Raw genomic sequence first — 12,427 nt, 5'->3', positions numbered from 1 at the left:
CTTCCGATTCTGTGTCTCCCTCTCTCTCTGCCCCTCCCCCGTTCATGCTCTGTCTCTCCCTGTCCCAAAAATAAATAAACATTGAAAAAAAAAATTAAAAAAAAGAAAAAACAAAATCCATATAAAAAAAAACAATCAATCAGAAAGTTGGTTAAAAAAAACATTACATGTGGCTTACCCGTGTGTCTGTCTTTGAGGGCAGTTTTGCACATCTCGATCCGGGCTGAATGAAACGGCACGTAGCGATCTTGGGGAGAAGCTACCAGCACGACATTTTTAAAATACTGCAGACCTGAAGGAGCCGGGAGGGTGCCTTTCACCAGGCGGCTCCCCCTGCCCTCCTGGTTCGCACACACTCTGTGAACTTGCCCCGGGAGAGGGGAAGAGGGAAGAGCAGCTGGCTGTGGCACTGCTGTCCCATTAGCAGATGCTGAAGGGACGCACGGAGAGAGCTGCTCTCAAGGGGGGGAAGGGGAGCTGCAGGCAGGTGACAAGGGAACCTCTCTGGGCAGCGGCACTGAGTGCGTGAGGAAGAAAGCCAGTGTCGACTCCACCTTCTCAACGGGGACAGCCCCAACCTGCGGGGCTCATCCCGTCACCCGCAGGAGGAAGACGGCCTCTGAACGCGCCTCCCTGCCTGCAGCCGGTCTCCGGCGCTGGGACAGGGGGGCCGAACGGCACAGCGTGTCCCTTCGTCCTCAGACCCCAGCACGGGCCAGCAGACACCGCGGTGTGCCCCCCAGGCCCTCAGCCCAGTGCCCCTCCAGCACGGTGGGACCTCTCATCCCAGGTCACATCCCAAGACCACCCTCTGGGGGCCAGCCTGCCTCAGTGGCTGGCGGATACAGGGCAGGACCGTAAGGACCGGCCGCGTGCCCCACCTCAGGACAGCTCTGCAGGGTCAGCCCAGCTCCCGAGCTCTCTGTGCCGACCACACCGTCGTCCAGCTTCCCCTCTGCCCTCCTTGCCCCCCAGGGCCGGGGGGAGTCCGGAAGGCTCGGCGCGGCACAGACACGCGGTGGACAGGACTTGCCCGGGGACCCACACCAGGCGGCAGCCACGCCGGACTCACATTCAGACAGGTGCAGACACGTCAGCAGGGGCCACGGGGAGGGGGACACGGGACCGAGGCCGCGCCAGGCTGGCCTGCCCGGCAGGACTGAGCAGGCCACCCGGTCACCTCTCTGCTCCCTCCCTGGACACACAGACCACTGCTGCTCTCCGCTCATTCCCCACAGCACAGACGGGGACTTCAACACCTCTGTGCATCTCCTAGTCCACTGGGGGCGAAGGTGTGACTTCAGCCCCGCCTGGGACAGACTCCTGTCTCCCCTGCACCGCCCACCCGAACGGACAGTGCTTATGTGCCCTTTCCGTGGGGGGGATCCCGACCTGGGAAGGAGCAGACCCAGGGCTTGTGACTGGGGCACAGACGGCTTGGCAGGAAGTAGCAGCCACAGCTTCTGTGTGCCGAGAGGACCCCTACGCACACCTCGGCTGGTCTTTGGTGCCCTTCCTCGGGGGCAGCTGGGTTTGTGAGTCGCTGTCGGGCTCCCCGTGAGCTGAAGAGGCTGTGTGTGCTGGGCCTCCTGGCTGCACCCTTCCCTGAGCATGCTGGCGCCGTGGTGAAGTGATCTGGGGTCTCACGGCTGGACCCCCAGCTCCCACTCGCGACCACAGCCACGTGCTGTGGAGGAAGGCCCTCACCTGTTTTCTGGCTGAGTTGGTAGAGGAAACATTTGCGTAGATCAGCATTATCCCTGAAGGTCAGCTGCAGAAGGGACCCGGATTTCTTTAATTTCTGCATGAGCCACAAGCCTAGAAAGACAAAAACGCAAGAAAAGAAAAACGAAAGAAAGAACATAAAGAGAGCAAATAATAATAATTGGGGAGGGGTTAACGTGAAACTGTGGTTTTTAGTGAATTTTAAAATAAGAGGGAAGGAGCACTTTGGCAAATTCTTGGGAAGTTGGGGTAAATTTTTCTCAGGTACCCATGGCGGGGTTATAAAATCAAATGATACGGCGATCGGCGTTAGGAGTCCTGACACTTCCATACCCTTCGGCCCATTTGACCTCCTCCCATAAATCTAGCCAAAGGAAATAATCCCAAACGCAGAGCTGTAGGTAGGAATGGTCCTTACAGATCCACGTAGCACACAGACAAACTGAAAGCAGGCTTCCATGTCAGAGTCTATCCCTGACCTTGGTGATGGGGGCACCAACGCTGATGGGGACTATGACATCACCACGACAAAAGTGAGTTTCATACAAACGCAAGGGAATGAATACAATGCGGTTCTTTTTGGAACACTGCAAGATTATAATTGTGAAAAAAGTGAAATGTGGTTCAAACCACTTGTTTCTACCCAAAGATGGCTTCCCCGTTTGTGAGGACAGAGAGAACGGCCAAGGAGCCGTCTTCCATTTGTCATGATCATTTCCAGCAATGCCCTTAAAATAACGGAAAGGCAGACAACCGATCTGCCCCATCGGTGAGGAAGGTCAGCAGCCCAGTCTGCCCTGAGGGTCAGGCAAGGTCAGGGGAGCAGTGGCAGGGGGCTGGGGGCTGGGCAGGGCGCAAAGAACCTCGGGGTGGCCCAAGGTGCCACCTAATGGATTGGGGCGATCGGGGACCACTGAAGTCTTTGTCAAGAGCGTGATTTAATAAACTAGCTGCTAAGCGAGACCCGATGCCTTCCTTGGGCTCCAACAGTCACCGGCCCCTGGGGAGCATCCGTGCGATCTGCTGGGCAGTCCACCCCCATCACATCCCTCGGGGCCCTTTTGGGCTTTTGCTGAGAGCACCACTGTCATCTTCTGCCCCTCTCGGTCACCCTGCGTTTCTGTTGTTTGCTGATTACACCATGCTTCTATGCTATTACACACACTATTTCTTCTGCACCAGAAAACGTGTCCCACCGCTCACTACCTTGGAAAGTCTGCTCATTGTCCAAGATTCATTGAACCTTGCTTCTTTACCCTCCGTGGTGTCCCCAACCCGACAGGACAGAGGAAATTGTGGGAGCCTCAAAGCTGCGGGCCGTGCCAGCGAGAAGAAGAGAATCTGGCTACGGGTGATGCGTGTGTGTGTCAGCAAGCTTCTTCTTTCCTTCTGCTTAATCCTCAACAATTCTCACGCGCGCGCACGCGCACACACACACACCACTGCACAAAGAGAGATGATACACATGTTTACAGACATGCAAAGGTACACAACATACACAGTCACATCATAAACGTATCCATGTCTCAAATGCATCCATACAGACACACAACAGACACACATACACAGCCCCATTTTAAAAAGTAAGGATGGGGCACCTGGGTGGCTCAGTCGGCGAAGTGTCCGACTTCGGCTCAGGTCACGATCTCACAGCTTGTGAGTTCGAGCCCCGTGTCGGGCTCTGTGCTGACAGCTCAGAGCCTGGAGTCTGCTCTGGATTCTGTGTCCCCCTCTCTCTCTGCCTCTCCACCGTTCACGTGCACTTTCTTTCTCTTTCTCCCTCTCTCAAAAATAAATAAACATTAAAAAAAAAAAGGAAGGAAACTGAGTAGCAGAGAGATGAAAATGTCTTGGCCAGAGTCGTCACGCTGAAGGCTGAAAGAAGGTGCCACCTGTGAGGCAGGAAGTGGGGCCTCCCTGGGCCCTGAATCTGCCTGCTTCTTGGTTTTGGACTTGCAGCCTCCAGACTGTGAGGCATACATCTGTCGTTTACAAGCCACCTGGTCTGTGAGGATGTGTCACCACAGCCCGAGCAGCCCCAGGCCCCCTGCCCCCTCCACACTTCTGTGCCTCAGTCTCTTCCAGCCACGACCCAGGGGCATCACGCTTCTGTTCACAGATGAGATCCTGGGGCACATCTAGTCTGAGCTCACGCGACTCACAAACGAGAGGCCCTCTGTCCGAGGCCAAAGCCTTTGCTCGGCATCCCGTGTCTGAAGAGGCTCCGAAGCCACCAGATTCCATCGAGGAGAACATCGGCTTCTGTTTTCATCTTCCCACTGCTCCGAATGGATAGCGGGGGGGGGGGTGACGGGGCTTGGGCGAGTCTTACCTGTACTAACCAGCGTGCTGTTGTTGTACAGGGTCCCCAGGTGAGGCCCGGACAGCGACAGGAATGTGTGCAGTTTGTTGAGGTAATACCGGAACCGGGGCCGCGTTAGGACCGACCGGATGATGATGTTGCCAAGGGAGTGGCCAATGAAGCTGTTAGGACAGAAATGGCGCGTGAGCGTGGCCTCAGGAGGCCAGCGGCTGGGCAGGCGGCACCACGGGGTCCGCCTCCCTCCCCCACCCCGATTCGGGGAACGGGCAAAGAGAATGGGGCTGCTAGCCCATCCTCGGGGTTTCCAGATTCTGGCCACAGTTCGCCTGAGACGGAGGCCTTGGGAGCGAGGCCGCTGTTGCCCAGTGTGGCCGGAAGTGCGGGCGTGTGGCCGGGCTCTACGTTATTGCAGCATCCCTGTGTGCCCCCCTGTGTCTCCTCCCCAGCCACCCGGGGGTGCTTTCTGAAATACACACTGGGCACTGAACCATCCTGCTCGTTCACAGGGCGAAACCCCATTTCCTTGGCCTGGCTTATGGGGCCCTTCACGACCTGACTTCCGACGGCCTCTGCAATGTACTCATTTCTCACTGTCATTTCACACTTATTGAGTCGCCCGCTGTCGGCTCATGCCGTCTGAGACCCTCCTACACGCTCGGCTCCAGTCACACGGCCACTCACACATCTGTGGACCCAACACACCGTCATCATCCAATTGAGGGCCGGTCGATCGAAACCCTAGCACACGAGAGGTATGCAGCCCCACTTCTGCTCATGATGAGTGTAAAACAGGCCACATACGGAAATGTATGGGAGTCTACGAGATTGCTTTCCCTCGCTGGTGGCCTGTGACTTTCACCTCATCTCTACGGGCCTCTGACTCCTCATGGTGAGATATAGAAGGGACACTTTGTCTCTGAGGCCTCAGCGGGCTAATGCCCGTGGAAGGACAGCCCACCGTGTCCACAAATGGCAAACGCACAAAGACACAAGCCATTTACTGCCACTTGAATCGCGAAACATTTCAGCCAAGCTAACTGCCACAGCGGAAGGAGGGAACGAGTGCAGACGGAAACCTCTCACCAGGCAGTGATGTGTTCCGCTAGGTGCCACAGGACGCCGGGGCTGGTCCCGCCTGGCGGGTGGGGAACCAGAGGCTCCGAGATTTGGGAAGCTTGCAAGAGTCTGCATGGCCCAGTCGGTACTCGGACGTGTGAGTGTTAGAAGAATACCGGTTCAAACCGAGGGATTTTTGTTGGAGCCCAGTCCCTTCCTACTGAGCTACCCAACGTTCCTCCTCCCCCACTCGCTTCCGCTCTGGGAGTCGTCTACCCAGTAAGTCACAAGTTAGCCTGTCACGGTGGCGGACGGAAGGCAGTACGCTGAAGCTGTATGCGGCCAACATCCAGGAAGGTCACCCCTCTTCCCCCGGCATTAACTCCCTGTGGCTTCCTTTTACCTAATTCGGGATATGGAGAGGTTGTACAGCTGGATGTGCTGAATGATCTCATCCAACAAGCGATCTGTCATGGTATCAAAGTCTGCAAACGTGTCCACCTGGAAGAGGAGAGAGGGGACGGCTGTCGGGCGGGGTCTTCCCTGGGGCACGGCGGCACGTTCTGGGAACTGTGCTGGGATCACAGGGGGCGGGGGGTTCAGCACCAAGGAAAGGGGCTCACAGCCCGGGGCTCTAAGGAGGACACTCGGACGCTGGAGAACCCTCAGTCAGGAGGGTGGCTGGAAACGAACGGGAGAAGCAGGATGGATGGACCAGGCAGCTCCTACCGCCACGTCGCGTGCCAGGCACTGCACGTGCCCACTGACTGCTGGCCCCACTGCACCGCGAGGAGACGGGCTCCGAGGGTGAGCCCCGTGCCACCAGGACTCGCACCCAAGCCTGCCTGGCCCCAAAACCCTGCCCTCTCCCCAGCTCAGCCTCGAGACCGCACTCCCAGGCCACGTCCAGGGAAGGATCCAAAGCCATCAGTGACTCCACACGGATTGTCAGAGGACACGGGCATCAAAGGAAGAGGAGAAACGTCATCTGTGTCTTTGAAAACCTTCAAGGGCGGGCATGGGGAAGACAGGCTAGGTTGGTTTATTAACTTCAAAGGTGAACTTTCAGAAACAGATGGGAACCCCGGGGAGGGAGATACGGGGCCAACATGAAAACCATTTCTCACTAGTGGAACTGTCGGCCAGTGTCATGGGCTCCCTGCACCTGCACGGGGCACCAGCTCCAGAGGTGAACAACAGGTCTTACGAGTATTCACCAGGGTGGGGAAGAAGAGGAGTGGAGAGAAGGCCTTTGGCTCACTGCCACCTGCCATTCAATGGTCCTTGAGGCTCTGGAGGGATGAAACGCTCTGGTCAATGTCTCAGTGTCACAGGGGGACAGAACCACGTCTGCAGGCCAGCTCTCCTGCTTACAGGACCTGTGCCCGGGACGGTTCTTCCCCAGTGCAAACCTGTCTCCTCCAAGTCCTGAAGGCGGACCATGAAGCCTGCTCCTTAGCCGCAGCGTAAGGATTCGGTAAACTATTCGCATCACAGTTAAGACAGAGGCCGCTATGTTCGAGACCCCCCAGCCTTCCAGGCCCTGTTTCCTCAGCTGTGTACTGTTAACAGGGGTTATTGAATACATGGTAGCAATTACAAGGGCGGAGCAGACTTTGATGAGAAATGTTCTGGAGGACAGAGTAGGTTTAAAAACTGATAGCAACTAGAGTGCTTTCATTCGCTTATTTTTTAAGCTTTTTTTTTTAACTTTATTTTGAGAGAGACAGAGAGAAGGGGAGGGGCAGGGAGAGAGGGAGAGAGAGAAAGAACCCCAAGCAGGCTCCACACTGTCAGTGCAGAGCCCGACACGGGGCTCGAACTCACGAACCGTGAGATCATGGCCTGAGACGAAATCAAGAGTCGGAGGCTTAACCGACTGAGCCGCCCAAGCACCCTTGACCAGGGTGCTTTTAAAGGGATGTACTGGAAATCCACTTGCTCATGACGTTTAAACTTTCAAGAAATAATGACAACAGGTCACGGAATATAATCATTCCTGAGTGACCACCCCCCACCCCGACACACACCAATTCATGACTTCTGTTAGATCCAGTCCAATGGTCCCCAGGGTACCCTGGTTAAAACCCTCTGCCATGAGGGCTGCATCACAGGGGCTGAATTACGCCTGTGACAGCCCCTTTCACCCGGTAGAGACGCAGGGACACTCCCATCATTTATGCTCCGTGGGTGACAGCTCAGAGGCCAAAGGCCCCAGGCACCTGACGGACATCTTTTCACTCCGTACTATTTCTGCACCCTCCAAAAGGAAACAATGACTCATTTCTTCCCAACCCATCTGAGTGCTGACCGGTGCTCTCTGGCAGGCCCCCCTTCTAGCTGAGCGTCCTTGAACAACCAGGGTGACTTTAGGGGTTTCATATAGGACATGATTGAGGGATTCTTTTAGTTCTGATGTGGGTTTTTTTTGTTTTGTTTTGTTTTTGTTTTTTATTGTTTTGGTCATACCTGATTCTTCTCAGACATTAGGAAGTCCAGCTTTCCTTCTGGAAGTCCCAGCTCTATGAAAGTCTTCACCAGGCGGAGGTCGGCACTGTTCCCTAAAAACGAGAGACACCCCCACCCCAGACCCACGGTTACTCATATCAAAACTGACACACAAGGGATTCAGCTCCCCCTCTTCTCCGATCCCCCCAGGTCCCGTTTGTTCATGAAGCAGATAATAAAAACAGCTAAAACAAGTCCACCTAGAGGTCCTGTGCTTTCCCCCCACCCCCAACACAAGGTCACAGCCTTTCTAGTAGTCCTACCTCAGGGGAATTACTCCCTGATCCATGACCGTGTGACTCATGAACATTCCCACACAGAATAGTCCACAGATACACTCACTCCTCCTCCTCTACAGACACTTCTGTTCACGGCAAGGGGTGCCACTTGCTGGCTGATGGGACACGATATGACATCTACATGTCCCTCCTTCAAGTTCCCTGCTTAATACAAAAGTCTAGTTCTGGCCACTTACAGCCAGCAAGTCCCCCAGACCCGGCCAGTGGGGGCATAGTCTATCTGCAACAAAACGTCAATCGTCCTTGGGAACAGGAGTCATGCAAGTGCCAGCTTCGTGGACTCCGTCTGGTCCCCAGTGACCACCGGGACAGGGAATGACAGCTTGGAATCTGGGGCATCTGTAGCACCCGACGTAAAAATCACGTGGAGAATGCATCTAATAGAACAGACTAAGCTTCGTATCAAGTATTCTTGGGCGTACATTTCAGGAAGACTATGGCGCTCAACTCATCTTAATGGATTTTTGACCTATTCCTCCAACGGGTCCCTGCAGAGTCGAAAGCTAGAAGCTGGTCGGTGGATAGACAGCTGACCTATTTTACCATATAACCAGAGTTTCAAGTAGTTTGTAAACCATCAGTGATAGATCTGAGCCTAATGAGCCACCCAGGCGTCCCCCTCTTCCTATTCATTTCTGACAATACAATTAGGCCCTTTGGTCCCGTCATTGTTCTTATTTGAAGCTACCTACTGACATTCCAGGACATGGCCTTCACAGAGAAGAGTAGCAAGTGTTTATATTCAGCATGAGGAGTCTAAGTAAGGGACGATAATGTCCCCTCTCCTTCAGCCACTGAGAGAGAGAGAACTCGCTGTAGCTCAAAACATTCTCAGAAAATATGATCGGACAAGGTGTTACACTGAGGGTGTTTACGAGCCTAGAAATCTTGGGCTTTGGGGAACATCACGAAGAGTTGTATGAATACTCATAACTCTTACCAACTTCTTCGGTTCTCTGTTGATATAAACATATCCCGGGAAGTGGAATTTGAACAAGTGGGTCCTGTACAACCCTGTAGAGTCTGGACCTATGTACCTGGAGCTGAAGAAGTGACCTTCGAAAGAAACCCGCGTGTGGGGCCCCTGGGTGGCCCAGCTGGTTGAGCGTCCGGCTCTGGATTTCAGCTCAGGTCATGATCTCAGGGTTGTGGGAACTGAGCCCCGTGTAGGATGCTGCACTGGGCGTGGAGCCTACTTGAGGTTCTCTCCCTCTCTCTCTCTCTCTCTCCCCCCCCCCCGCCCCCTCCCTGCCCCACTCTCCCTCTCTCTCCTTCTAAAAAGCAAAACTAAAAAATAAAATAAAATAAAAAAACCTGTGTGTGATATCACTTGTCTTTCTGAAGATCTTCTGCCCAGTAGATAAGCCTGTACTTGTACTTGTCACCACAAGGTTCCTGACATCGTTCAAAACATTGGTGAAGCTTCTCTGCTCCTTCTCCAACAGGCATTGGTGGGAAAAAAAACAAACAAAACAAAACAAAACAAAGAACAAAAGCCTCTGGCCTGACAAGCTTCCTCATTTTAAGGAAGAGATTGAGGGTCTTTCTATTTTAATTCACTATCAGATAAGAGGGGCAGGTGCCACAAGATGCTGAGCTGACTGTAGCTCCCGTGTCACTTGGTGCTGATGAGCGAGAGAGTCACTGTGTCTGCGGCCCTTCTGATCGGAAGTCCCACTTAAAATCAAGTCTGTCTTCAGTAGCTTCTTACTTTATGAGACAGATGCGTGAGTCCTCAAGCACCGTCTTCTGACGGTGGGGCCGCTCCAGTAAGATTATCTTCGTTTCACTGTGATTACTTTTAGCATTACTCTCCTGGGTGGCAAGTGATTCCAGGATTTTATTTGTGGTAGTCATCTGACGTTTCTTTTATAAAATAAATACATTCCAAAAACATGCCAATTGCAATATGAAGTTTGAGTCATAGTACAAGGTACCTGGGTGGAGTAAAACTGGGGAAGGGTATGTGAACGGCTGGGATTTGGGAAGTGCTGAAGTCAGCGCTGAGTGGGGACAGCTCACTGGAGGGAGAGCCGTGGGTGACCCGACACAGTGGGTGGGATGCACACATCCCTGGGAAAGGCAGGGAGTTGATGCAACCGCAGGAGGGAGAGGGCAGAGGTGATGGCGGGGAGGGTAGGAACATACAGGGCTTTTCATGCTAGGAGCTGAGACAGGAGTTTTATCTTCTAGCAGCTACAAAAGAAAAGTTTTCAGTAATGGACTGGCATGACCAGATCCTTTTTAAACTCCTATTTATTTATTTTGAGAGAGAGAGCACAAGCAGAGGAGGGGCAGAGAGAGAGGGGGCGGGGGGCAGAGAGAGAATCCCAAGCAGGATCCATGCTGTCAGTGCAGAGCCAGATGCAGGGCTCGAGCCCACGGACCATGAGATCACGACCTGAGCCTAAATCAAGAGTTGGACGCTTAACCAACTGAGCCACTCAGGTGCCCCTTGACAAGATCTCTGTAAAGATAACTTAAACGGCGATGGGGACCGACGTTTGGACAAGGGGAAGAGATGAACTTGTTGGCATAACGCAGAACAAAACCATGGGCTCTGGAGCCTCACAGCTCCACTGGTTTCCACCTGGCTCAACCACATTAACTGTGGGAACTTACACACGTCACTTAGCTTCCCCCTGACCAGTTTCCCCAGTGATAAGGGGACAATAACAACACCTACTCTGCAGGGCGGTTGTGATGATCAATGGCATTCATATGTGTCAAGTATCTCGAAGGATGTCTGGCCCCTGATGAGTCGATATGATAAACCAATGCTACGGCTGCCTCTCCGCCCTTCATCTTCCTCCTCTTCCTCCCTCCTCCCCCCTCCGCTTCCTCCCCCCTCCTCCCCTCCCCCTCTTCTTCCTCCTCCTCCACTTCCTCCTTCTCCTCCTCCTCCTCTAAAATCTATTGTTCACCACTGGATTATTGGACACTTCACCAAATAGACCCATTAGACTGAGTGTCCTGGTACCCAAGGCATATGGCCAGACAAGAAAAACGCATTAGCCCCCAGGTTGAAAATTAAGAGTATAAAGAAAGTGTGTCCTTGAAGGAAAGCACACCACCACTCCCTAATAAATTGTCAGCAGAAGACTGTGACCACAGGTTTTGCCACTCGTCACCTATGTCGCCGCAGGGAAGTCTTTTCTCTTGCCTGACGCTAGTTATGCACCGGAGTCCATACAAAGTGGATGTCCAATCATGTTCCACATTCCAGCTTTCAGATCAATTATGATGTAAACTTGAGCTTGAGGAGAACTCAGACCACCCCGTACCTCTAGTTGATCTGATCACTTTCTTCAGCCAGTTAGGGAGAAGCTGAAATTCAGGAGGGGAGGGCAGGAGCAAGTTCTTGCCTTTGGTCCAGGCTGAGCTGGTTAAGTTCTGTTATCTTACAGCACAGCGCCTTTGGACTGAACCTCAGAAACCCTAAAGAGACCTGACACTGGGGATGAGGTCATTTAGGGGGCAGGGTAGGGAGGAGCCTTTCCCCCCTCCCTTCTCTCTTCCCTTGGACCACATTGGCTAATCTCACGAAGTTAAGAAACTTTTTAAGATCAGGAACCATGTTGGGTCTCTGCAATCCCAGAATTTGATACAGTGTCTGGTGTTGCCCATAAGTGAGAAATGAATAAAAGTAGGCAACAGCATAGCTTGGGCCACTAACCTGAGCCCCTCAAAATGAATCCACTGAATTTCTCCCCTCCTTCTATTGAACTCATGGGTCTCATTAATCCACACATTCTAACTACTCATGCATCCCATTAATATTTCATTCCATCCATCATCCATCCATCCATCCATCCATCCATCCTTTTTTTATTTTTGTTCATTAGTTCCATTCATTACTTATTCATTTCTTCCTTCCTTCATTCCATTAATTATTCCATTACTGCATTATTGCACTTTTTTATGTATTTCATTACTTAAAGGATTTTTGTGTCAGAGATCTCATCTTTGGGCACAAGGCCATGTCATTTCCCTAGACCAACGTGCCACCACTCCATGGTTGCTGGTGACACAGTTGAACAAGTACCTGACTCAATTAACTCATAAATATCATAAATGGTTTATAGCACAGAATTCTGCGGAGGAAACCTTTTTGGGACTCACCATCTAGGCCATGGACACAGACTACCAGGTGAATCCCATCTTCCAAATTTTCTTCCTCTTCCTCTGGTGGGAATACGGTATATCAGAAGCTAGTACAGATAAGTCACTGTACAGAAATCCAGCAATCTTCAGTTCTTTTTTAAATTTTTCTTTGGCCTGATAAAAACTGGAGAATACACTAATTAATCAGAAGCCACGCTGTGTGTGCCGTGTTGAGCAGGAGATGAGTTGAGCTGGGGAGTGGAAATGATGCACATGTACAAAGAAGTGTCTGCGAGCAGCAAAGGCAGGATATGAGGCCCCGGGGAGAGGCTGGTAAGGGAAGCTTTTCCTCCACAAGGAGCCAGGAAAGCGTCCCGGGAAAAGCGTTACTGGCTTGGTTTCTGCAGATTTC

The 12,427-nt window shown here is 52.7% G+C and overlaps 1 protein-coding gene across 1 annotated transcript in view; it reads right to left on the bottom strand.

The window, feature by feature from the left end:
• FAM135B (family with sequence similarity 135 member B) overlaps positions 1 to 12,427 on the bottom strand; it is a 282,653-nt gene that overhangs the window by 1,598 nt on the left and 268,628 nt on the right. Inside the window, 7 exon segments of the mRNA XM_030304415.1 lie at positions 179 to 292; positions 1,708 to 1,818; positions 4,058 to 4,209; positions 5,508 to 5,605; positions 7,574 to 7,665; positions 12,034 to 12,105; positions 12,108 to 12,199. Coding sequence (XP_030160275.1) covers positions 179 to 292; positions 1,708 to 1,818; positions 4,058 to 4,209; positions 5,508 to 5,605; positions 7,574 to 7,665; positions 12,034 to 12,105; positions 12,108 to 12,199 — 731 coding nt within the window.

Source organism: Lynx canadensis, chromosome F2 (assembly GCF_007474595.2).
Source record: "Lynx canadensis isolate LIC74 chromosome F2, mLynCan4.pri.v2, whole genome shotgun sequence".
NCBI lineage: Eukaryota > Metazoa > Chordata > Mammalia > Carnivora > Felidae > Lynx > Lynx canadensis.
This window is presented reverse-complemented; position numbering and strand designations above follow the sequence as displayed.